Here is a 26,491-nt window from a genome sequence, read left to right as displayed (position 1 = left end):
GAGCCGTGCATGAACAAATACTTGCATGTCAGGATGTAAAGATGACCCATAAAATCATACCAAAACTATTAGTTTTAACTAAAAGTTAAACCTGCTATGTGTGGTACTGAATCAGAGTCTGTGCTCAGTTTTTTGCAGGACTGCTTCTGTAGTTTGACTTATTTTCTATTAAATAAACAACAACAAGGCATAATATGTGCTTTTGTTTATTTGAGATTTTATATAAAAAAAATTAAGAGCTTTTTTATTTTTTGTATGTCCTGTTATGTAAACCCTCAGAATGGACAGCGTATGTACTCTCTGTTCAGTGGGTGTATTTACTCAGACATAAATACTGTCACAGCTCGACTGTGGAGGCAGGATAAGGGAGTAACTTAGAAACTTTATTTACAAAAACAGAAATCATTTACAAAACCAAGAGAAACAACACACTCCTACACAACACAAAAACAAACACACAGTGCCTGGATGGCCCATAAATGTGGCTTTAAACAGGAGGCAATGACACACATTAGAGAAAACAGATGAAAACATGTGTGGCACACTGTACCATTAAACAGTAAAGGAACTTTACTCCACACTGACTCATTTAAAAACACACACTGGTGCCTTTGGGATCATCTGATTGTGATGGCATCAACAAATCAACAATCACGACCCTCTAACCATCCATCGGCTTTGACAGAGATACAGTCGACGCCCAAAGAAGAACCACAAAACCAAATGCACAAGAGGAAGGTCACATCAACAGGAAGTTCCACCTTTTATATTTCTGAACATCTTTTTATGTCTGCTCTTTGCTGTGCTGTAAACACAACCTGCTTTATCCTGGAGTCATAGCAGCAGATTGCTATGTAGCTCCCTCTAGTGGTAACACACAATGTAATGTGTTAACCTAACTGGAAGTTAACTGCTGATGTGATTTGATGCTGCATAAAGAAAAGTGAAATGAATTGTCAGCAAACAATCAAAAACAAAAAAGTAACTGAAAGTGAAACGCAATTAAAAACATCATGAGTTTGGACTTTTCTATCATCTTCTGATCGTCTCTGTGGGTCATTGCATCTGTAAACACCAGAGTTGGATAAAACTTTTCAGGGATTCAGAGTGGGGTCATGTTTGATGGTTTACTGATGGAAAACTAACAAAAAAGAGTTAAACTTTATGATTCTTACAAGTGTGGTGTGTATCGTTAACATATAGAAAGTACATTTAAAATATGATGTCACATTTGACCTCTGACCTCACTTTTACATTTCACATCTGTCTTTCTTTTGCGTTGACCCCAAAATGTGTTAAATATTTAAAGTATTGTCAGGAGAATGAATGAGTTAGTTATAAATATACTGCAGTGCAATATTACATAATAAGTTCAAGTCCATTTATTTACACATACTTATTATCCTACTCCAGTGTAATGTTATATAAAAATACACTATTCTTGCTTAAAAGTATACACTGCACAGACAATGAGCTGCCTGAGTTTTGTGCTCTCAGAGAGCTTCTTGTTCTTTAGTTTTCACTGCTGGTTAAGGCTGACTCTGAGTCTCTGTTTCCTGGTTTTCCTCGCCCTCTTTGATCACCTCACTCATGTCAACAGCAGATGTGTCGTCTTCCAGCTGTTCTGATGGCGGCTCTTCTTTTATTTCTTTGGTCTCTGTGTCGTCAGCAGGAGCTCTGTTGCGTTTTTGTTTCATTGTTTTCAGCTCAGTTTCATTCACCTTGGTGTCTAAACACAGAAAGGAAAAGTGTTATACATATACATGTGTTTGTGTGTTTGAATACAGCTTTCCTATTGTAATTTTTATGTGACCATAAAATACCTGTAACTGTGTGGGAACATTAAAATAATAGTACGTATTAGTCAGAGCAATGATCATGCATTTGTAGATTTATATTCCTGTTCAACCCCACTGACACTCCCTCTGGTCCCTCCTCCTGTAATGTTACATTCATCCCTGCACCACAGTGTAAAAATACTGAGCAATCATCAACTGTAAACTGAGCAGTGTGAGAATAAAATATTCATTCAGGTAAGATAATGCTGAAATGATCACTTGTTAATTTCCAAAGTCCAGAGCAGCATTACTGTCCATGAACGAACATATTCAGACTCCTATAAAGGGAAACAAAGCTGACACTGTACTCAATTTAGTCTCAGAAATTCAGCCTTTCATACTCCAGAAAACATAGAGAAGGGAAACAAACGTGTGACGCACCAGGTTTTTTTGATAACATGAAATTCCAAACGAAAGCGATAACAGCGCCAACGTACAGCAGGCCAACAATCACGATGATGAAAGTGGCCGATGGTTCCTTCTTGACAGCAGAGCCTTAAAAGATAAAGAAATAGAAGTTATTCCTGTAAAACTAGCTCTGATTTGGTTCAAACTGCACATGATGAGGGTGAAATAATGAAATAGTTTCTGAATGTGAGTCATTATTACCTGGAACATGTATGTGTGTCTCTCTGCTCTGGTTGGTGTTCCTCTGTTGGACTCTGCAGGTGATGTTGTTGCTGTGTCTCTTCTCCACAGTCACTCTGCTGCTGACAGTATAGAGGTCATCAGGACCTCTGAGGGTCTCTGTAGGTCCAGCAGAGAGGAGGTTTCCCTCACCGTCCAACCACAGCAGCTCAGGCTCTGGATACCAGCCTGCAGACTCACACTGTAACACCACCCTGCTGCTGTCATTTGACATCACCTTCATGACAGGTGTAGATGCTGACCCTGATGAAGGGAGACGAGAGAAACCACTGAGCCATTGCATGCAAGGTAATTGGATAGACCTTTTTTAAAGCTTTTTCTTTAATTTCACCTCTTTCTTCACTGTAAAAGAGTTTGATGTCTCTAGATGCTTCTATAATTAGTGAAATACATTTTTTAAATAAAAAATATTACCATTGTTACGCCTCCAGCAGAATTGGTCTTTTAGGGTTCATATGCAAAAAAAGCCAGTTTTTGTCTCACACATTGAAACTTCTAGAGCTTTATAAGACGGGTCCTGGATGAATATGATGAAGAGCAAGATGTTCATGACTGAGATTCTAGAAACTGCCAAACAACTGCTCACAGGTCTGTTCACTCGTTTGAGGCTGAAGAGATATGCCAGAGAAGCAGAGGCCTGGAGAGTAAATAGGCTGCTCTCCAAATATTAATCCAAGGTGTACTCTCAGCTTCAAGAGAAGACTAGAACAAGGTCTTCAAGAACATCTGGAAGACGGGCACATCACACAACACTAACAACAAGTGGGTGGTGGACCTAAGAGTAGACCACAGAGAGTCAGTCAACATCAGAAATGCAGACAACTAACAATGAGTCTCCAGAATGAAGAGCTGGAAAGCATCAGGACCTGACATGATCCATGCCTACTGACTGAGGAAGCTAATGGCATGCTGTAATGGCAGCACAAATGAGCAGGTTACTAACAGCAGGTACTCATCCAGAATGACAGTGAAAACCAATGCTGATCATTAAGGATCCCGGCACCCTCGTATCACACCATCAACAACAGGCCGATTAGCTTCCTCTCTACAACACAGAAGCTCCTCTCAGGCATCGTAGCAACCAAGCTGAGTAGACACGAGTCAATACATGAACAAACCAGCAGGCCCCAGCTCCTGGTTGACAGTGTAGTGCAGCCGGACGTCAAGACCAGGTAGACCAATGTGAGCACTGCCTGGATTGACTTCAAGAAAAACTACGACTCACACATGGATGCTGCCTCGGTGTATAGCACTGTACAAGGCTAATAGTACAGCTTTATACATACTATTTTATAGCAGTCATAAGATACTCAGCTGCAGTAACAAAATCATCACATTAGAAGATAGATGTGACTGATGTAAAGACAAATACAGATTATTATGCGTGCAGGATTCCACTCAAAGTCCAGCATCCTGATGCTCTATGAGCAACAGAGAAATGGAGGGTGAGAATTCATGTGGCAGAACCACAATCCAGAAAGAAACATGAACCATCCATGAATACATCAGGAAAATGTCACCCTGAGATCAGCTGCTTCAAGACTCCATGAGCTAGCTGAAGAAGATAATAACAAGACAGAAACTGTCATGGACGACCAAACACCTGCATGGGATGTACCATCGACCGATTGAGGAAATGGCTGGTATCAAGAAATCCCACCAGTGGTTGGAAAAAAACACCTTACAGGACTGTACAGAGGCTCTGATCATGGCAGCACAAGAAGAGGCCCTAAGATCAGATCCACAGAGCTAGGACTCTACCACAGCCAACAGGACCAGAGCCACAGGCTGCCCCAAGGTGTCCCAGAGACTATCTGACACATAGCAACATGAGGTAAGGTACAAGCTGGGAATGAGCACAATGCAAGCACAACCAGGTGTCTGAGATAGTGTACAGGAACATCAGAGGTTTGCCATGATATGGATCTGTTTAAACTGTAGCTCTGCTAAGTTGCAGGTATCTGCTGTATATATTTACCTCTGCAGAAGAGAAGTGTTAGAAGCACCAAAACAGCAGTGACAGCTGAGGGTCTCCAGGAGATCTTCTGAAGAGACATCCTTCACTTCTTATCTGAAAGTCAAAACAAAAGGCTTTTACTCTCTCCAGCCTTCAGAGAAGCATGCTAACAGTCTGATATTGTGAAACTGATTCAGTTTTAATGAGTGATGTTCAGTCTTTATAAAAAAATAAAAAAAATAAAGGTCATTAAAAAGATAATAATTACTACATTTATTGGAGATTATGTATCGGACTTTCAGGAGCAGGACCACGCCTCCAAACATGCTCCTTCTGGCTGTCATCTTTATAGGTTCCCCCAGTTCTGCAAGCTGATCATTCTCATTTACGTGCACCACCCTCCCTCCTTCTTCTCCATTCTTCAACTTCTTCACTTCTATTTAGTACATGGATCTACCAGGCCTGGGAGCCATCGCCAGCCCCCTTCGAGGCCTTCCCCAAACTGCAGCTCAATTCATGTCAAAGCATTCACTTTTACCTACTAAAACGCTGTCAACCTTAAAATGAGGGCATGGGCCCAGCTAGTGAAATGAAAAGATATGATCAAAAAATTATTCATCAGAGATTTGGGAAATTCTTTTCTAAGTTCAAATAAATATGATTGAAGTAAACACAACAACAGGTGTCTGAACTTTCTCTAAGTGAGCGCTCAAACACATTTCAAAGGAAGTTTGTTTTTTTAATGTCACTCCTATCACTTTGGGTGAGGTTATGAATGTTGACCGACCAGTAAACCTGCAGCTTACAGTCTTTTCTTTAACACAACAGAGCGGTACAGAGGCCACATCTCTGCAGACGCTGCACCAGTCTGTCAATCCACTCTCATTGCACTGCTATAAATAGAACATTGAGATACTTGAACTTGTCCACTTTCTGTTCATTTTCATTCCTCTCTCTCAACACTGAACTGCAAACTGCCGCAGAACAAAGGCTGAAGATTTTCACTTGAAAAGCCAACAAAAACGCATCAGCCACAGAAATGAAAAGTGTGCAGAAACTCTGTCTGTAAAGATAATAATCAGAACTGTGACATGTTTCCAGCAATGGAAGCCAGACCCTCGCTTAGACATCAACCCTGGGCCTGAAACCCCACAGTCTCAGAGGTTACATGATGCACAAACTGTTTTATTTTAGATTCAGGAGCAATATGAACTTAACTTCATATGAATATAAGGCGTCCACATGTACACGGGTATTTTTGAAAACGGAGATTTTCCGTTTTCGTTTTAAAAAGTAATCCCGTCCACATGTAAACGCAGAAATGAAGGAAAACGCTGCTAGGACCATGCCAAAGCAACAGGTGGCGATATATTCCTAACCATGCAGAAATGTTGGCCAATCAGAAGTCTAGAAGCCTCGGTGGGAAAAAGTAAACAAAGATGGGGCATAGAAGCAGAACCGAGTCGTATGTGTGGAGGGACAGTAACTGTGTGTGTATATTTAAGCATTTAAGTACTGCAGAGAGTACAATTAACAGTAATAGTATTGTAGAAATTCATTTCACCGAAACAATAACGTGGCGCACAGTGTGACGTCAAAAAAGGCGCACACCTTTGACGCTGCGTTTTCTGCATTTTCTGCGTTTTTCTCGTCCACACGTAAATGCAAAAACTGTGTTTTCAAAAATATCCACTCTGGCTGGAGTTTTTAAAAATCTCTGTTTTCAGTGACCGAAAACGTCGTTTACGTGTGGACGGAAGTTGTAAACACATAGAAAAATCTGCGTTTTCAAAAATACCCGGGTACGTGTGGACATAACCTAAGTTCAAAAATGAAGTTCAACGTGGACTGAAGAGAACATATTTTATGTCTTTCTTTAGTCATCGAAATATGACTAAAATATGTCATATATGTTTGGTCATCCCCCCCTACAACAGGTTTTCTTCTTCTCCCTGTCACCAAGTGCTTGCTGATAGTGCATTGCCGGGGTTAATCTGTATTATTGTAGAGTCTTTACCTCACAATATAAAGTGCATTGAGGCGACTGCTTAAATTAATTAATAAATGAATCAAATTAAATTAGACACACATCTTTCATGCTTTTATTCTTTGACATAGAACACATTAGCATCTATCTTTCACCACTTGCCCTAATACTTCTGTTTCATCACAGACCTCCACCCAGAGAGTGCAAACCCCCCCTGAAAGGCAGACATCAGCCTGTTATGGTGTCACTGGGACGTTGTAGGGCATCAAATTGAAAAGGTTAACTTTGACTTTGGGTGCAAGAACAATAAAGGTCAAGGTTTAAATGTTTAGCCAGCCTAGCTACTCGTGTCCCTGAAGGCCTAGTTTATTGTTGCAAAGTTTGAAGACGATGCATCTTGAAAACTGTGAACGGTGGACTATCAAACAGACAGAGCTGATTAATCTCACATTAATAATGATAATAAAAAAAACAAACAAATGTATAAGAGTCTTTGCTCATATTGCACGTGAGCACAGAAGGACACCGGTTTGCATCTTGTATCAGTAAGCCTACATAAGGAAACATTTAATGTCCACTTAGGTGTTACAACAGTATCACACTGACACAACATGAAGCGAGACCACAGAGTGTAAGTGTAACTTTAACAAATGTAAATGTAAGATGTGCATATTTAGAGTTGCTTTTAATTTAATGACGACCTCATAAGCTCGGATCATGGATTGTGGCTCGTGTTAACAATGATGTCACAGTCCGACACAGGCAAGTGTGTACTCTGTATAACGTGATTTCTTTGCGTGATTTTAGGTCAAATAAACAAACCTGATGCACCTTCAACCAGTGGAAACAGTTGAGTTGCTGGATTTGAACCAAGAGGAACAAAAATAACAACGTAAGCGTGGGAATCTGACTCCACCCCAGGACGCTCTGTAAAGCAACAGGGTGGTTTTATAGGGTGGTTTGTGTGTTATTCAGGGCGCTAATAAAAGAAACATATCTGGAAAAAGAAACACAGTTCTGTGTTTTGTGTCTTTTTGACAAATTACTTCTAGGAAAAATCAAAGTAATGTGGACAGAAAGTCTGACTTTATAAGAGAAAATTTGTTGTTAAGACCATAATTCATCTTTAAATATCATTTTTAGGACATGTTTGTTTATGATGCTGCTAATGCTGAAATATGTCCGCTGTGTTCACCTGTTCATCGGTCTGCTAAAGCTGGACGTGCACCATCACACTCACCAGGAACTCTACAGCGAAGCAGAGACACACGCTTACACAGACACACAGATACATTATTATGTATTAAAAAAGGCTTACCGCAGTGGTGCAGACTGTAACTCCTGTTGTCCTGAGTTTTACAGTAAATCGGTCGTTATAAAGTCGTTATGAGAGTTTGCTGGAGCTCAGCAGAGATAAAAACCAGCAGAAAGGCAGCGCGTCATTGTCTTTGGGCTCTGCTGTGGTCAAACTGGATGCTCTGGTAAGTTGGCATCAGATTCTGAATGAAACAAGTTTTTACTTGTCTTAACTGCACAGTCTGGCTTCAGATTACACAAACTGTGAAGCGTTACTAACAACTGCAAAACTAAAGCTCTGTACACACAGACATCATACACACACCGCATATTTTAATATTGCATGCAAATACTGTACATCTTGTGATTGGTGTGTGTGTGTGTATTGAATATACAAATACATCTACACACATAGTTTACACTTTGGATTAGATGTTAAACTTCATTTCATTATGTTGTACACTTTTCAAAGACACTACATCAATCTAATCTAATCCAGGCTGTTGCTCTTCACTCTGAGAAAGGTTGTAAGGTCCAAACAATCTGAAGTCTTTCTGCAGTGGAAAGTGGAAGCTTGCTGCCGACCCCTCACACCTCAGTTATAAGCTGTGACACTCGTTTGTGCACAGACTTAAATAAATGTGATTCTGAACTTCATCAGTTGTGCAGCACAAAGCACAACATGAAACTGGATGGTCTATAAACATGGATGTAAACTGAAGGCAATGACACACATGAGGAAAATAATACACTAGAAAAGCTGAAAGCACGTCCGTCTGTTGAGTCGCAACAATCATTAACTTCCTAACATCCTCCAGATTATGCGGAGGTAGCTGACAGACTCAAAGAAGCAAACGCATAAGGAAGGTCACATGACTCATTTGACATTTCTGAACTTCCTCTTTAAAAGTGACCCACAGGCTGAGGTGCACTCTGCTTTATCACAACAGTCAGATCTGTGGCTCCCTCCAGTGGGTAAAGCCTTTACCACACGATGCAGTGTGTGAGTCTGGAAGTGCTGTGAAACAAACTGCAGGGTTTTTAGTTTTTTCTGTGACGTCACTGCAGTTCCCTCATAGATGAAAACTCCTGAACACATCACAAGTTTGATGTTTTCCGTGATGTGATGATGAAGTGACGATGAGCACAGAAACAGAGTGTCAAACATGTTTGATGACTTCTGTGTCTCACGTCATGCACGTTATGGCGTCAGCTCCTCGAAACATTGGATGCAGCACGAGAGCTAAAGTCTCTGTTTTTAAGACAAACGGTCATCCAATTTGAGCTTTTTTCTTTGAACCACTTATTTTGTACTTCTGTTTCTTCTGTTTCTTTTCCTTCTCGCCTTCTTTGATCTCCTCAGCAGCAGATGTGTCGTCTTCCAGCTGTTCTGATGGCGGCACTGCTTTTATTGCTATGATCTCGGTGTTGTCAGCAGGAGCTCTGGTGCATTTTTGTTTTGTTGTTTTCTTCTCAGTTTCAATCTCTTTGGGGTCTGCACACAGAAATGACAAAATAATACAAACATGTGCTTGGCTGCCTGATTCTACTGGAGGATTCTTCCTATTAAAAGGGCGTTTTTCCTCCCCACTGTCACCAAAGCACTTGCTCATAGGGGTCATATGACTGTTGTGTTTTTCTCTGTATGTATTATTGTAGGGTCTACTTTACAATATAAAGCACCTTGAGGCAACTGTTGTTGTAATTTGGTGCTGTATAAATAAAATTGAATTGAATGTGTTTGGTTGTTATCAAAGACGTCTATAGAGTGGAACAAAGGTGACGCTCTGCTTTATTTATTTCAGCTGAGTATCATAAATCCGCAGTGTCAAAAAACATTGTCTGATTATTAAAGAGAGGGGAAACAAACGTGTGACGCACCAGTTTTTTTTGATGGTATTAAATTCCACACAACAGTGACAACGGTACAAATCCACAGCAGGCAAACGATCACGATGATGAAAGTGGCCGATGGTTCCTTCCTGACAGCAGAGCCTTAAAAGATAAAGAAATAGAAGTTATTTTTGTAAAACTAGTTCTGATTTGGTTCAAACTGCACATGATGAGGGTGAAATAATAAAATAGTTTGTTTCTGAATGTGAGTCATTATTACCTGGAACATGTATGTGTGTCTCTCTGCTCTGGTTGGTGTTCCTCTGTTGGACTCTGCAGGTGACGTTGTTGCTGTGTCTCTTCTCCACAGTCACTCTGCTGCTGACAGTATAGAGGTCATCAGGACCTCTGAGGGTCTCTGTAGGTCCAGCAGAGAGGAGGTTTCCCTCACCGTCCAACCACAGCAGCTCAGGCTCTGGATACCAGCCTGCAGACTCACACTGTAACACCACCCTGCTGCTGTCATTTGACATCACCTTTATGACGGGTGTAGATGCTGAAGCTGAGGAAGGGAGACGAGGGAAATCACAGTAATCTGCTGCACACATGTTACAAGAGAACATCTGGATATCTACTAACTGTGTGTGAGATTATCAATATCGTTACTTTGAATTATTTATTTACACTGGAAAAGACAAATAATGTCACATATTCCAGAAAAATTTTAAAAGATTCTTTGGTGCTAATAAACTTTGACAGTAGGAATTAGTCATAATAAAATTAAATAAAGTAATCTTACCAACAATAAGATGAACATATGACCTTTGACCCGGCTGTGGAATGAAACATCTGTATGGTCCTTGATCAGACAGATGTACTTTGGAGAGAGTCAGTGAGACGTCTCCATGCTTCAGTTTATCAAAGGACAGTGAGGTTCTTCCAGCATATGACGGCTGCTTGTCGTCCACATTTTCTTTATTTTTCTCCCACATGTAGATAAATCCTGGTGTCAGGTCAGTTCTTGCCCACTCCAGCTGCAGCTGTGATACATCCACGGGAGTTTTTCAGGAAACAGGGTAAAACAACATCATCACCCAGCAGAGCCACAATTTGCTTTGTTGGAGCTTCCTGAGAATAACCTGCAAAGAAACACATCAGATTTGATTTACTGCTGTAGGATTCAGATGAAAGGCTGATTGAAGCAACACCTCAGACATGGATGGATCTCTGCACAGACCTCAAAGGCTAAAAGAGTCTGTTCTTTATTTAAACTCAGAGAGTAAATAACACAAAGTTGTTATTATTACGTTAGTAATTTGGTCCCATTTTTCTGTGTTTTTTATTTTGTAAAGAGTCTCTCTGTGTACATGACAAGGGCTCAACTCTTTCATTATCTGAAGATAAACATGTTTTTTCAGCCTGTAATTGTGTTTTATAAACTTACCTCTGCAGAAGAGAAGAGTTAGAGACACGGCAGCATTAATGAAGGATGAGAGTCGAAGTGTAAAAAGTCCAGAAATGTGATAAAGAGCCATGATTCACCTCACCTTGAAAATTAACAAAAACAAATGCTCTTTATCTCTGTCTTACAGGAAGCAACAGTACAATCCTCTGAAACATTAAACATTACAGTCTTAAATATGAAAGCTCAAATTAGAAAAAAAATACCTCAAAGAAACACTTTTAGAGACACTGGAAAGAATTTCTTCTTTGTTCAAAGACTTTGTGTACAGATTTCCTCTCTGGTGCTCTTCTGCACCTGCTTCCTGTTCCCACAGCAGCAGAGAAGGTGTGTGAAGATCAGACTGAGCTCCTGAAGAGCATTGCTCATTACTGTGAAAATGATAAAGAAAAGCAAGCTTCCTGTTACTATTTTCTCTGTCAAAGAAACCAAGACAACAATGTGTTTTGTAACGTAGCTTTTTCTAAACCCTTTAAAATATCAGAAAGTACAGGTGACAGCTCCTACGCCTCTACATGTACTTCTGGGTTTTCATGGCTGCTTGGATTTGAGGATTGGCTTATTTACACTCATTTGGTTAAATGAGATCGTTCAGATTTTTGTAAGTTTTTATGCTTTTCAGATTTTCTTTTGTCTGTTTGGGTCTAACAGAGCAATACTGAGCAACAGCTGTCTCTCACTGCAGTTTTCTAGTAACTCCTCAGAAGGAGAGTCAACAACTATTCAACAAAGTCTAACAATGTGGACACACACAAAATGGTATAGACTAATCCATTGCGGTAAATTCTACAAAATGGTGCAAAATTCAAAACCTGGTAAAAACTGGAGTCTCTCTCCCAACACTCACTGACTTCACCCATAGTCTGCATACAGACTCTAGTGGTGGGTGTTTACTCACTCAAGCTAAGTGGCATTAGACAACAGTGGAAATTCATGAATGTGAAATGCTCAAACCACTTTCTGTCACACTGAAACTGATCCTCTGATAAAACCTCCAAGAAGGAACAGCCGATTATTATTATTGTTGGTCTGTGGCAGGGATGTGACGATACAGAAAATAAGAAATCCTACCTCGAACAAATGTTTTTTAAAGCACTGGAATAGCCGCCTCTGTGTCTCCTGCTTCTTCTAAGTATTGTTGTTGGACTTTGAACAATCATAGGTTTTGCTGCTCAAGCCTGGATTGACTCATACATTTGTACAAAGGTTCCTGAATCATTAATCATTACAAAGTTATGAACTCAGAGATTTGTTCACACAGAAAGTTGTGTTTTCATATTTTTGTGGGGACATCTAATTGACCTAATGCTTTCCCTAGCTGCTTACTATAACCATAACCATAACCTAACCCTGACACTAAAACCGCATTTCGAGTCTCAAAAATTCCTTCAGACTTATGGGGACAGGAATTTTGTCCCTATAAGGGCTGCTTGTCCCCAATAGTACAATAAAATTTCAACTTTTGGTCCCCACGAAGATATTTAGCCATGGTACACACACACACACACACACACACACACACACACACACACACACACACACACACACACACACACACACACAAACCAATTCAAAACCACATGTTGCAAATTTCAGAAATGTTATGAACTCTTTATTAACTTTATTGCTGCTCTGATAAGAGCAGAATTCCAGACTGCAGATAAGATCTGTGCACTACTGACAGGTGAGTTTACGCCCTGTAACAGTGGCATAAATAGGTTATTAAAGGTCAGAAGTAACAGAGTCAGAGTGATATGATTCTGAGTTTAACCAGTTTTGAATATGTTTGTGTGGTTGTTGTTTGTTTGTTTGTTTGTAGAGTATTTGTGTTTAAAGTTTAGGCAAAAGGGCGGAAGACTTCAAGAAGTGTCCTGTAGGAAGTGTGGAAAACTGTAATATAATAAGTGTAAAGTTTAGGTTGCACAGTGTGCAGTAGTATAGTTATGTATTGCACTACAGAGACCACTTCAGCATGATAATATCAAATATCTTAATTAACATGATTAAGACTACAAGTGGTTGAGTAACCTTTTCTGACTTCAGCTTTTTTCTTGTGCTTTTCTCATGTTACCACACCATCCTGCTGGCCCCTGCTTACACCCCAGTTATCAAGAGGATTAGAAAGGTCACCAAAAACATCAAGCAGTGGACAGAGGAAAGTATCCTCACCCTACAAGGATGTTTCGAAGCCACTGACTGGGACAGCCTTCTTTCTCCCTCTGATGACATCGGTGAACAAGTCAGCACGGTGACATCATACATCTCCTTCTGTATGGGCTAAAAATGTGGTCATAAATATTTTGTACAGTTTTGTATGTGTAAAAATAATTTGTGTGTGCGTAAAAAAGATTTGTGTGTGGACTTAGCCAAAAAAAACCTTGCAAGTTACAAGTATGAATTTTGACCCCATTTTTCTTCCTTTCATCTGATTGGTCAATGCCATGTCAATCACAAATGTAACAATCCAATCAAAGAACAGATGGTATTCTGCCCCTCGGTTGTTACTTTGTTGGGTTTCTTTGGCTGGCGCATTTCTCAGGTTTCCCAATAGTGGGCAGTATTACCCCTTCAGTTTGTGGCTTCTTCTTTGGTTATTTGGTGTGCACTACACTGCCCCCTTTGGTGATGGGTTGTAAGCAGCAGGCAAAGTTCACGCAGGCAGTGGGAGAAAATGCATGGAGCAGAGAACTAGTGATGGGATTTCCGGCTCTTTTTAGAGATCCGGCTCTTTCGGCTCGGCTCGGCTCACTAAAAAGAGCCGGCTCTTTCGGCTCCGAACCTGCTCTTCAGGTTGTTTTGTTGCTTTAATTATTTAATCATTAGCAATAATATAAAATTATGCAGAAAAGGAATTACTAATGTTAAAAAAAGGGGTTTTATTTATATATGTTTATATATGGCCCCTAGAGACAAAGCACGTACAAACTCTAAAGCATATACAAACTCCAAAAAGCACGTACAAACTCCAAAACACATTTCTAGCGTTTACTGAACTTCAAAACAGAGCTACCCAGATCACTTAAATTACACAATTGAAAGCATGTGTGTATTGTTTGTGTATTTATAGACAAGCACTCATATTTATTCAAATAATTAAAAAAAAAAAAGTTCATTTACCTGTTACTACCACACACCAAATCCGGTTGTTGATACTTCCTGGCTTGTGTAGCCACTAGGTAACAAAAGCTCAACACTGCGCCCAGCCAGTGTTGCCAACTCCTCAGTAAGGAAAATCGCTATTGGTTGTCCTAAAAGTCGCTAGAAGTCGCTAAATGACGTCATCACCTAATTTGCATAATTGGTCATGCTAATGTAATTGTAACCTACGCTGCTGGAGAGAGAAATAACATCGTGGACGAGACATAAAGTGAGCAAAAAACGTCCTGAATGCATTTAGAATTTATTTAGAACTACAAATTAAATTTCTTTTACCAATTATTGTTTTTTGTAATGTCTTTCACGTCTTTTTTTAGCGACTTTTTATAGAAAAAAAGTCGCTAGGGGGTCTAAAAACTCGCTAAATATAGCGACAAAGTCGCTAAGTTGGCAACACTGCGCCCAGCATCCTGGAGCACTTACTGTTGTCTTTTGTACGTGATTCTGAGTTTGTACGTGCTTCTGAGTTTTTACGTGTTTTGGAGTTTGTACGTGCTTCTGAGTTTTTACGTGTTTTGGAGTTTTTACGCGTTTTGAAGTCTGTACATGCTTAGGAGTTTGTACGTGTTTTGGAGTTTGTACGTGTTTTGGAGTTTGTACGTGCTTTGTCTCTAAGGGCCACCATAAATATACTTTATTTATTCACTCCACATAAAATGTAATAAATAAATCATATAATACAAAAAACAACTATTTACATTTTAAATTTTTAACTATTTAAATTTTCAGCTTTTTCCTTTTAAACAAATTTAACGTGAAACAACACAAAACACTGCAAACCACAACACAATTAAATATAAATTAAAATATTAAAACAAAAAAGACGATGCATATTCTCTGTCATATGGGCCTGCATGATTTCTGAATCCTTTATCATCTGCAACTGAAAATAGTGGATGATTACTATACCTTTCTAATGTGAAGTTGTTGTCCCTCGCTCTCTTTCTCTCTGGCTCTGTTCCTGTGCTACTGTGAGTGTAACGCCCCTCCCCCCTCTGCCCAGCGCAAAGTACAGGCTGCACGTGCGGAGTTTAGCGGAAAAAAGGGCGAGAGAGAGGGTGAGAGAAAGAAAAAAAAAAAACCTCACGGCTCCCAATAAGGAGCCGGCTCGCGTCGTTCACTTCAAAGAGTCGGCTCTAAGAGCCATTTCGTTCGCGAACGACCCATCACTACAGAGAACAAGCTGCAAAACTTTAAGCCTAGTGTACATTGTTTGAGGAGTTTGTTGAGCCATAATCTGTAAGTAAGCAATGTCTAACTTCATTTTCTGTAAGATTTGTTACTTTCATGTTACTTAAAAGGTTATTTGAACGTATAAGGAAAGATGTTTATGGTGAATGTAAAGCATAAGGAAAGCTATGTTGCTAACTTCTGTTTTGTTTACAAAATATGTTGATACTGATGCTTACGTATTATTTTACTGTATGTTCACAGTCTTACAAATTAAAAGAGGAAAAAACGGTCTTCAGTTAAAGACACAAAGACAAAGCGATGTGTCCTGTTGTTCCTGGAACCATCTCCTCTTATTTTAAGCTCGCTGCATAGGGTGAATAGCCATACATTCGCCTGAGGGCAGCAGAGATGGTTTTGGCTGTCAGAGGGGCGCTTTTTTTGAACTGCAGGTCTTTGAAGGGAATAAATGCCCTTTCACATGCCAACCCAGCGTTTTCCTTCATCACCACGAAGGAAAACAGTCTGTGGTCGTCCGAGTTTGATTTTTGTGTCACAGGTCTACAGAGGTGGGTAGTAACGAGTTACATTTACTCTGTTACATTTACTTGAGTAAGTTTTTGAAAAAAATGTACTTTTAAAGTACCTTTTTTGCACGATAATTTTTACTTTTACTTGAGTACATTTGTGAAGAAGAAACGGTACTTTTACTCCGCTACATTTGCAAAATTCGACTCGTTACTTTAAAAAGAAAATTAGTTTAACACATTAGATGTGTTGCCAGTGGAGTTTCCGGTAACTTTTTTACCAATGAGATGTGGCCATACAGTCACATGACCAGTTTGAAACTGTGGCGGGCAGAGCGGCCCAAGCGTTTCAAAGTAGCGGACACACGGAAAGAAGAAACATTAAAAACATGGCAGAGTCTACGCTAGAGCTGAGGAGGATGAACACCCTTGGCTTCACATACAAAGAGTGTTTCGCTTAAAAGCAGCACAAAAGAACAGCTATGTCTTCAGTGAGAGCCAAAACAAACAAACTTTTCAGCGTGAAACAACTCAACTCGTGTAACCTGAGGAAACGGTAGGTTTTCTATAAATATCTTTTTAGCTGTGGTTAGCTGGATGTCAGTCTTATGTTACAGCAGCTGTGTCGAGCTCGAGCTGCGAGTCATATTTTCGGTGCTACGTTGTAGTGAGAGACGTTTGTGGGTGTTTTGTGAAGCTTGGGCTGTCTTTTAACTGCTCGCTGGTTAGCTAGCGTAAGCTATAAGCTAACAGCTAGCCTGGTTAATGAAGCTAGAGTTCCACGCACATGCAAACAGCTCGTCTCTACTGCTTTAACTGTTAAAACAGAGGCAATACTGCGGCTGACAGGGTTTATTATGTGAAACAGCAGCTTGTTTAGTTTAAACAGTCTGCATTAAGCCGGGCAAACACTGCGAGTTTTTTCAGCCCATAGAAGTGGAAAAAAAGTGCGAGAGAGAGGGTGAGAGAAAGAAAAAAAAAAAAAAGAAAAAACCCACGGCAAGGAGCCGGCTCGCGTCGTTCACGTCAAAGATCCGGCTCTAAGAGCCATTTCGTTTGCGACCGACACATCACTAACAGAAAGGAGTTCAGCTGGACCGAGAAACAATTTCTTGTTCCATCTGTTTGGATCTACTGAAGGATCCGGTGACTACAACCTGTGGACACAGTGTTGCGTGAATTGCCATCTTGTGTGTGACTGAGTGCAGTAAGGAGTATATGTGATGTGTGTGTGAGCATGCGCGTGAAGGAAATGCGGGGAGCGAAGGAGGAAAAAGAGAGAGAGAGTGTGTCATGGGTAGAGAGGGCGACCCGGAGCAGCGCTCTAACGGGCTACAGCCTATGCAGTGTGTTTTTCGAAGTGTGCAGTACTGTTATTAAAGCCTCATCTCTGCAGTACTCTCCGGTGCCTCGTCTGATTTCTGTCTGCCTCACTACTCCACAAAAGTGAAGGGAGTTAACCCCGAAGGAGGACAAACTTCGGCCCTGGAGGAAGCATCTCCCCTCGCGTCTCCCGACCATGGTCAGGGGACTGACGGCGAGGAATGGTTAACAACAGCTACTGTATGAACTGTATTAAAAGTTTCTGGGATGAAGAGGACAGGAAGGGAATCCACAGCTGCCCTCAGTGCAGGAAGACTTTCATACCGAGGCCTGTCCTGGAGAAAAACATCATGTTTGCAGCTTTAGTGGAGCAGCTGAAGAAGACTGGACTCCAAGCTGCTCCAGCTGATCACTGCTATGCTGGACCTGAAGATGTGGCCTGTGATGTCTGCACTGGGAGGAAGCTGAAAGCCATCAAGTCCTGTTTATCTTGTCCAGCCTCTTACTGTGAGAAACACCTCCAACCTCACTATGATGCAGCTCCATTAAAGAAACACAAGCTGGTGGCCCCCTCCAAGAAGCTCCAGGAGAACATCTGCTCTCGTCATGATGAGGTGATGAAGATTTTCTGTCGTACTGATCAGCAGAGTATCTGTTATCTCTGCACAATGGATGAACATAAAGGCCATGAAACAGTCCCAGCTGCAGCAGAAAGGACTGAGAAGCAGAAGAAGCTCGAGGTGAGACGACTAAACATCCAGCAGAGAATCCAGGAGCGAGAGAAAGATGTGAAGCTGCTTCAACAGGAGGTGGAGGCCATCAATGGCTCTGCTGATAAAGCAGTGGAGGACAGTGAGAAGATGTTCATTGAGCTGATCCGTCTCATCCAGAAAAGAAGCTCTGATGTGAAGCAGCAGGTCAGATCCCAGCAGGAAACTGAAGTGAGTCGAGTCAAAGAGCTTCAGGAGAAGCTGGAGCAGGAGATCGCTGAGCTGAAGAGGAAAGACGGCGAGCTGGAGCAGCTCTCACACACAGAGGATCACAACCAGTTTCTACACAACATCCCCTCACTGTCAGCACTCAGTGAGTCTACACACTCATCCAGCATCAATATTCGTCCTCTGAGCTACTTTGAGGATGTGACAGCAGCTGTGTCAGAGACCAGAGATAAACTACAGGACATTCTGAGAGAGGAATGGACAAACATCTCACTGACAGTCACTGAAGAGGATGTTTTACTGTCACCAGCAGAGCCAAAGACCAGAGCTGGATTCTTAAAATATTCACATGAAATCACACTGGATCCAAACACAGCACACACACTTCTGTTATTATCTGAGGGGAACAGAAAAGTAACATTTATGTATCAGCGACAGTCTTATTCTGATCATCCAGACAGATTCACTGTATGGTGTCAGGTCCTGAGTAGAGAGAGTCTGACTGGACGTTGTTATTGGGAGGTGGAGTGGAGAGGGAGAGTAGTTTATGTAGCAGTCGCATACAAGAATATCAGCAGAGCAGGGAGGGGCGATGAATGTGTATTTGGATTCAATGACAAATCTTGGTCTTTACGCTGTAACACAAACAGTTTTCAATTTTACTACAACAAAGTCCAAACTCACCTCTCAGGTCCTCGGTCCTCCAGAGTAGGAGTGTACCTGGATCACAGAGCAGGTATTCTGTCTTTCTACAGCGTCTCTGAAACCATGACTCTCCTCCACAGAGTCCAGACCACATTCACTCAGCCGCTCTATGCTGGACTTTTTCTTTTGGATTATGGATCCACTGCAGAGTTGATTAAAGTCAAACAGAGAAGACAGGTTCATGTTGATCCCTGACCACTATATGTACTTGTGTAGTTTCTAAATGAGGCTTTACATTTTAGAAGCTGAGAAGTTCAGTGGTGCATTGATGCGTGAAAATAATATTGCACTGATTCAGACTGTACTTACATTTATATACCTTACATCAATATAAATCTGAATTTGTTCTTATGGCTGATAATCATGTGAGTTTAAATGATACTACTCTTCATATTCAGCATGTTTGAAATCTGTCATCAGTCTGGTTAGTGGTTTTATTCTGTAGTTGCTGTAGTGGGTTGTCAAATGCAACAATATATTGGAGCTGCAGTGATTCATCAGTTAGTCAATGATTAGAGAATTGATTGTTTTATCTTTATTTTAGGCAGCACAGTGCTTTGCACTGTCCTGAGTTCAATTCCACCATCAGGCCAGGGTCTTTCTGTGTGGAGTTTGCATGTTCTCCCCGTGTTTGCATGGGTTCTCTTCAGGTACTCTGGCTTCCTCCCAAATGTCCAAAGACATGCAGTTTGTGGGAATGGGTTAATTGATTAATCTAATTTTCCCATAGGTGAGAATGTGGGAGTGAATATGAGTGCGAATGGTTGTCTGTCTCTCTGTGTTAGCCCAGGGTACCCTGCCTCTCACCCTATCACAGCTGGGATAAGCTCCAGCACCCCCCGCGACCCTGGATGGATAATTATTTTAGTCACATTTAAAGCTGGTTCCAGTTTCTGAAATGAGAAGATTGTTGATTTTCTTCATCATATATGACTGTAAACTTAATATCTTTGAGATTTGAACTTTTAAAAATGAAACAAAAATTTGAAACCTTGAGGTTTTTGATATTATATTCTTATCATAGAGGAAAAGTTTGATCACACTCGATCATTTATACATGTAAATATATAAACTAAATGATACAAGCCTGTATATTGTGGAGGATAGACATGTTTCTTTGTGATATAAAACACAGCCCAGTGTTCCCAGGTAAGGTAGAGAGGTCTTTGTTCACAACACTCATATGTGGAAATGTATCAATAGTGTGTTAGGAGCTGATAACAAGCTAAGACAGCCAGGAAATTCGTTTCTTTGATAATTGTTCTTTTAACAATGCTGGTTAATTCTGTCGTGTTTATGTTGATTCGTAGTAGCAGATGTTTTTATATTGTTTTATGGTATAAAAGTTATTACATAATAAACAGAAATCACCATGTCGAACAAGTCTCGATCAAAGCAGTGAGAATAAGACGAGACTTTGTTAAGTGGGGTTTTTGTAAAGCAGGTTTAATGACAGAGAAGATTTTGAGCTTAAAGTTCAGTCACTTTAAAAATAATGACGGGAACTTTGCTGCTTCACACTCAGTTTCTACTTGATATCTTTTGATTGTCTGAGCACGAAAGTTACTGAGATTCAAGTGATCATCTCATGATGTGTTTTCAGTGCTCTAGTCTGACAGTAAAAGTTTATTTCAAACACATGAATCAATCACTTATGTAACAGATTCATCCACTAGTCCTAACAGCATCATTTAAAACATGTCAATAGAAAATGTTTTAAAAACAGAGACTATTATCTTCAACACAGACCAGAATACAGGAGGGATATGCACTATAAGCCCAACCCAGTGTGAGGGTCCATGTTTCCACAGTGAGTAAATAAATACAGTACTATATGCTGCTCAGCTAATAGAAAGCTGAATTTAGTTTAAATAACACTTAATGACAAAAGATACTTGACTGTTGATTTGGTTTAGCATTAATAATCTTGGAGGTTAGACGACCTCTGGAAGATGGACTAGCTTTAGATGAAAACCGTTTTCGTGTCTCTCCTCTTCTGCTTCTTTTTAACAGCGGACGTCCTTCAGGATCTCTCTCCACCCAACCAACATGGAGTCTACTGCCTTTAGCAGATGCTGCTCTGCACTTAGTTTCCTTTGCCTTTCATGATAAAAGTGACCACTGCATGAGAACCATGAAATACTCTTCAGACTATTACACAAATTTCACTCTGGAATTCACAATGTTTAGTTTCATAAGTATTTTATGTCTAAATTATATAAAACAGATATTCACTTTTTCTTGAGCCACAAGCATGTCTGCAAGAAAAATGTCATCTTCTGCTCTCCCTTTGTCTCACTGAGCAGCCATTTCAACTCTACTACATTAGGAAGATAAACAAACAGACCAAACAATAGATGTGGGGCTGGCAAAGGCACTTCCATGCTCACAAACAATTAGAGTGTTTTTGACAGTGAGAGACAGTAAAGTGAAGATAATAATTACCTGAAATCAGCAAGACTTCCAGAAGAGCTTTGGAAAGAAAGACAAGAGAGAGAAAGTGTGTGTTTGTTAGTGTATAAGTGTTGGTGAAAGAGAAGTGCAGAGATAAGAATGGTTTGTGTTTGTATGAAGAAGGAACATGTGGCGGTAAAGGGGACAAAGTGCTGCTCGCAACAGGTGGAAAAAGAGGAAAAAACTTGTATTCTTATATAAAAAGCATGGTTATTTCTGTTGCGGCAGTGATTATAAATGCAAAAACAAAACAAAATGCAAGATTTTTTTTTTGAGATATTTATTTTTTGCAGGAACACTGCTTTATATATGCTTTAATTAATGCAGCAGCCTCTGCTGTTCTGACAGTTACAAGTTTAGAATCTGGTCATGTGACTATAACCATGGGACATTTATGTCCAGAGTTCACTAATGTTGGACTTTTCATTTACTTATATAGAAGAAAGGGTTAACAAGTTTAAACGTTGAGGTGAGCGGTAAATAAAAGGGTTAAACACACAGTATCGCTCTCAAACCTCTTCCTGGAATGAAGCACAGCCTGATAATCTTCTTCTTCCTGCTCTTAAACACAGCACCTCCTCTATGTCCAAATGTTTCACATTCTTACTCCTAACTCCTCAAACGTGTGACGCATGTGTAACAGTGTTTATGTGGTATTATTCCACTTGCCACAAATGTCAGTGTAATGGGGAAACAGCGCCCCCCTCTCTCGGTGTGGCTGGTTAGGTGAGGCTGGCTGCAGTAATTGCTGCCAGTCTGCCGTAGCCATACGAGAGGTGAGTTGTATTGTTCCGCACACAATTTAGCTAAGTAGTACAGACACATAAAACATGTTTGTACAGCTCCGGGTGGTTGGCTACAGCGTTGATGAGCCTTTCCTCCATATTGATTAATGGCTTTGGCTGGACCTGCCACTTTGAACTAGGTCAGAGCATCACGTTACCGGCTCCTGATTGGTTGTCGTTAGTGATGTGCGGATCGATCCTGAAATATCGATTCCTCCGATACCAATCATTTATGTTCTAGAATCAATTCTCACATTAAAATATCGATATTTTAGTAATTTAGGGTAAGTTTGTAGTTTATCATTAACAGGAACACAGTGGAAAGAAACTATAACATTCGGATTGTCTACATTCAAAGGAACTATTTCCTCTTCCGCCTTTCATAGTCATTTGCGAAATAGGCTGTCTGTCTCGCAGCCGCTTGGCGTGCGCACTCACAACAGTGGCTGAGCGTAATTGGAGTCATGTGCGAACCTATTTTACCTCCACAAAAACTGAGACGTGGTTTGCGATACATGTGGCAAAAAATGTGAGGTGTTGTGGCCACACTAGGGAGACATTTAAAAAGGTTGTTGTGTGGGGGGATAAATACATTTTACAGTGTTTATTTATCGGATAAAATACGTTAAATGTCCGGAAACAGCGGGGATGTCCAAATTCAGAGGCTGCTTCCACCTGAGGACCCGGCCTTCGCGATCTAAAGAAAGCTGGGTAGTACGTCACGAGCTCCCTCTGCTCCTTGCTATCTAAAATATAACCGGGCGGTGACTTAAACTCTCGACTGTCTCACTCTTCTGTTTAATCAGTTTTCTGTTTGACGTTTATTCAGCTGTGTGAAAACCCCGGAGGAACCCACCCGAGGGATTAATAAAGTTAAATTTAATTTAATCTAATCTAATAACTTTAATCTCAGCCAAAACGATTTACTCACGAACAAGTAAAACACCGAAAAAGCCAAACAATAACATTTTTAAGTTATCAAAGTGACTTATATCATGTTCAACCTGAGTAGCGAAAGACCGCGGGGGTTTGAAAACGATGTGTCGGCTCAGATATTTGAAGTTTACACAACTCACCTGAAGATATGTTAAAAGTTTTTTTTGCGACCCAGAAAGAGAAATACTAGTAATATTAAAACTAAGCAACTGCCGTCATTGTTGGAAACAAGTACTCTGATGTCCTGTAATCATTATGATGCTATAATTTGAGATACAATAAATAAAATAAGTTTTTGTACAAAGTATTGGTATCGGATCAGTATCGTCGATACCACCCTGAATATTACTTGGTATCAGATCGGAAAGGAAATCAGTGGTATCACACATCACTAGTTGTCGTGGCGCAACTTGAAGCTGGAGATTTTTCCAACTTGAGCAGCAGATGCGATAAGCGCGAATGCACAAAATGCACTACATAAAATGCAGTGCGTATTTTACTTCGCGTTGCAAACGCGTCAGTCGCACGAATCAGGCAGAAAAGTGGTTTTGTGACGCAAATCTCCTTCTGAAGTTTCGCGTGACCCCCAGTTGTGCTTCATCGCGCTCCGCCATTGACTTTACATAAACCTGAAGCTCTGGTTGCTTTTATCGCATTCGGTGTGTATGCGCCGTGCACTGCCGGTGTTACTAGGCTATTTTCAGTCTAATGTAGCTAACGCTGATGCTCGAAATGAGCTACAGCTAACATAAATTTATCTTTTGGGCCTTCACTGCCCGCAACAAACAGCTGTCGATAAATGAACCAAGTTGGATTGTTTTGTTACTGTAGTAGCTGAAGACGAGCTGTAGCAGAGGTTAAATTAAAAAAAAAATGAGAAGGAGGTCCTTGAAAAAGAAGATATGCTGCAGCAATCCAAAGCAAAACTTGTGTGGAGCTGTACAAAGGGGTGTCTGCTGTGTAGCCTGATGCAGTGCGCTGTTTGGCCCGTTTGAATTCAGGCGCCTTCATGTGTAACAATGCTCTAGGCTTCAGGGGGGAAACGCCTAGTTTGGGGATGAGGTGCTTTTAAGAAATCTTTTTTCTCCGTATGATAATTAAATATGAATAAATAGAATAGACAACAGATTATTATTTTAACACTTTTGGGATTATATGATTTCACTTAATAATTTAATATGTTTATCATTAGCTGTAGGCCTGTCAAGTTGTTGTTGGCTTTTAAATTTTTCAATTGTAAGTTCATGGCTTATTAAGTTTAAAAGAATGCACATATTCTTTAGAAAAACTGCATCCAAAAAGTTCCCTAACACAATCTTATTTCTAGTATAAAGATCTTGGGAAATATATATTTTCATGGATTTAATGTAAAGTGCTTTAGGTTTCTTGAAAACCACTATCTAATCCATTGTTATTATTATTATTATCATTATTGTTATTATTATGTGAAATTATTGCAATAATCACATATTACAGCATGTATCCATTACAAGCACAACCATGCTTACATTTAGCAATTAAAACATGTAGTTTTTTTTTAAATAAATAAATGTAAAAGAAAAAAATGTGTTTGACTGTTATAGACTCTTCCGTTAATCTTCCGTTAAAAAAATGCAACAGTGATTTACAGTAGTGTTATGTATTTTTTTTTTCAAAGGAAAAATGTACAAATTACTGTTTTCACCCATTAATTTATTTATGGAAACTTTGCATCAAATTGACAGTTTTAAACAGTTTTATGGTTGACAGGTTTTTCCTGTCATAGTTTTACTGTCTATCACTGTTAAATATACAGATCTTTTTTTACAGTGCAGTTTCAGGCACTAATGAAAGGCTGGTAAACCAGACAGCAAAAGTTTAATTTTCTGATTTTATCATTCATAGAAATAAAACAAAAAAGTGCTGCAAGGTCTCTATCTGAAGCAACACCTCAAATCCATTTGTCTTTCCGCTTCCTCTTTCTGCTCGTTCTGTTTGATTGGGTCAATCAATTTTCCATTTCATCTGATGTTGAGTTTTCTTTTATGTCTTTCATGCTGTACTCTGTGATGTCCACAGTAATTAGGATGTGGTTTTGTTCCTTTAGTTTAGTCCCATTGTTTCTGTCATCTACAGAAATGACATAAAAATGTGTTCCTGTACACAAGTCATGTAACGTGTTTACTTTATTATTGCTTTGCAGTTATTTACCCTGAAAATGAATCTTTTACAAAACAAACTGTTTGTTTTGTAAAAGTAATTATAGTAATTATAAAAGTGTGACACTGACAGTGAGGAGGTCAACCAAAGAGGACAGAGCCCAGTTTCCATTCAGTGAGACACTGATGAAGATCTCTCACTACATTTACCCAAACTGTACCCACAGAGTAATCACAAACTGTAAAATGAAGATGGCAACATCAGTTCATGGTAATGTGATAATATCTAAAAAAAATAAATGAAAAATAAATGAACTATTAATTTCCACACACTAGTGATCCATCTGAAAACCCAGCACACACTTCAGACTTCAGCAGAGCAGAACAAGGCAAATAATTACTGAGACAGTAAAATGTAACTGTAGCCTAACACTCTCATCCACCTCAGTGCAGGTATGGACATGTATGTATGTGACATATAAATTCAGATTTTTTATTTCAGATCAAATCCTAATAAAAAGAATGAATTTCTGACTCACCACTTTGCTTTTGTTTTAGTTTCCATGTAACAAATGCCACTATAATAAACACCAATACAGCTGCTTCAACAATCATACTGATAGTTAATGTGTGACTTCTGATTTCTTCACCTAAATGACAAAACAAACCAAACAAATAATAATAAGGGGAAGGTGTGTAATCTTACTATTAGAGTAAAAAATGCAAGTGAAAAAAAATTCAAGTCAAAATAATGAAATTGTTTGTTTCTGACTGTGAGTCATTATTACCTGGAACATGTCTGTGTGTCTCTCTGCTCTGGTTGGTGTTCCTCTGTTGGACTCTGCAGGTGATGTTGTTGCTGTGTCTCTTCTCCACAGTCACTCTGCTGCTGACAGTATAGAGGTCATCAGGACCTCTGAGGGTCTCTGTAGGTCCAGCAGAGAGGAGGTTTCCCTCACCCTCCAACCACAGCAGCTCAGGCTCTGGATACCAGCCTGCAGACTCACACTGTAACACCACCCTGCTGCTGATATTTGACATTGTGGAGGTAAACACAGACGACACGAGAGCTCTCGATTGGCACTGCTCGTTTATTACTTATCACCACACAACTGAACTCTTTTCCCTCCAAAACACAGCAACAACACTTCCTGAGAACTGGGTGTGAGTGGAGCCCTCCAGTGGTCCACCACACATGCCCCCCCCCCCGAACACCCAGTAGGGTCATCCCCTAGTCCAGAACCCTCGCTTTAATTAAATGTCCAGAACGGCTGAACCGGGGAGGTGGAGAGCTGGCGGAGGGGAAACGAGCCTGAGGGCCAGGCTGGCATGGGCGGT

The 26,491-nt window shown here is 40.1% G+C and overlaps 4 protein-coding genes across 4 annotated transcripts in view; 2 read left to right on the top strand and 2 right to left on the bottom strand.

Annotated features, from left to right (window-relative positions):
* Window positions 1-26,491, top strand: part of LOC146522936 (uncharacterized) — a 138,896-nt gene that overhangs the window by 26,683 nt on the left and 85,722 nt on the right. The window lies entirely within an intron of this gene.
* On the bottom strand, window positions 188-7,936 carry LOC146522948 (butyrophilin subfamily 1 member A1-like). Its single transcript, XM_085142651.1, has 5 exons — window positions 7,749-7,936; window positions 4,465-4,557; window positions 2,448-2,729; window positions 2,220-2,333; window positions 188-1,729 (listed from the first exon to the last, which is right to left on the bottom strand). The coding sequence occupies exons 2-5, from the start codon at window positions 4,541-4,543 to the stop codon at window positions 1,530-1,532; spliced, it is 675 nt and encodes a 224-aa protein (XP_084998777.1). The 5' UTR covers window positions 4,544-4,557; window positions 7,749-7,936; the 3' UTR covers window positions 188-1,529.
* LOC146522947 (butyrophilin subfamily 1 member A1-like) lies at window positions 8,021-11,113 on the bottom strand. The gene is made up of 5 exons (XM_085142206.1): window positions 11,004-11,113; window positions 10,359-10,698; window positions 9,840-10,121; window positions 9,608-9,721; window positions 8,021-9,221 (listed from the first exon to the last, which is right to left on the bottom strand). The coding sequence occupies exons 2-5, from the start codon at window positions 10,549-10,551 to the stop codon at window positions 8,998-9,000; spliced, it is 813 nt and encodes a 270-aa protein (XP_084998332.1). The 5' UTR covers window positions 10,552-10,698; window positions 11,004-11,113; the 3' UTR covers window positions 8,021-8,997.
* On the top strand, window positions 17,404-19,073 carry LOC146522946 (tripartite motif-containing protein 16-like). The gene has a single exon (XM_085141865.1). It carries the CDS (start codon window positions 17,419-17,421, stop codon window positions 19,033-19,035), a length of 1,617 nt encoding a protein of 538 aa, XP_084997991.1. The 5' UTR covers window positions 17,404-17,418; the 3' UTR covers window positions 19,036-19,073.

The sequence above is a fragment of the Neolamprologus multifasciatus genome, chromosome 3 (assembly GCF_963576455.1).
Source record: "Neolamprologus multifasciatus chromosome 3, fNeoMul1.2, whole genome shotgun sequence".
NCBI lineage: Eukaryota > Metazoa > Chordata > Actinopteri > Cichliformes > Cichlidae > Neolamprologus > Neolamprologus multifasciatus.
The sequence above is the reverse complement of the archived record's forward strand: the minus strand, read 5'-3'. Positions and strand labels throughout refer to the sequence as shown.

Coding starts and splice junctions, on each gene's coding strand:
- LOC146522948 (XM_085142651.1), bottom strand. CDS start 4,543: ATGTCTCTTCAGAAGATCTCCTGGAGACCCTCAGCTGTCACTGCTGTT. Junction 2,334..2,447: donor GACACACATACATGTTCCAG/GTAATAATGACT, acceptor TTATCTTTTAAG/GCTCTGCTGTCAAGAAGGAA. Junction 1,730..2,219: donor CATGTTATCAAAAAAACCTG/GTGCGTCACACG, acceptor TTCTGTGTTTAG/ACACCAAGGTGAATGAAACT.
- LOC146522946 (XM_085141865.1), top strand. CDS start 17,419: ATGGTTAACAACAGCTACTGTATGAACTGTATTAAAAGTTTCTGGGAT.
- LOC146522947 (XM_085142206.1), bottom strand. CDS start 10,551: ATGTGGGAGAAAAATAAAGAAAATGTGGACGACAAGCAGCCGTCATAT. Junction 10,122..10,358: donor ATATGTTCATCTTATTGTTG/GTAAGATTACTT, acceptor TCCCTTCCTCAG/CTTCAGCATCTACACCCGTC. Junction 9,722..9,839: donor GACACACATACATGTTCCAG/GTAATAATGACT, acceptor TTATCTTTTAAG/GCTCTGCTGTCAGGAAGGAA.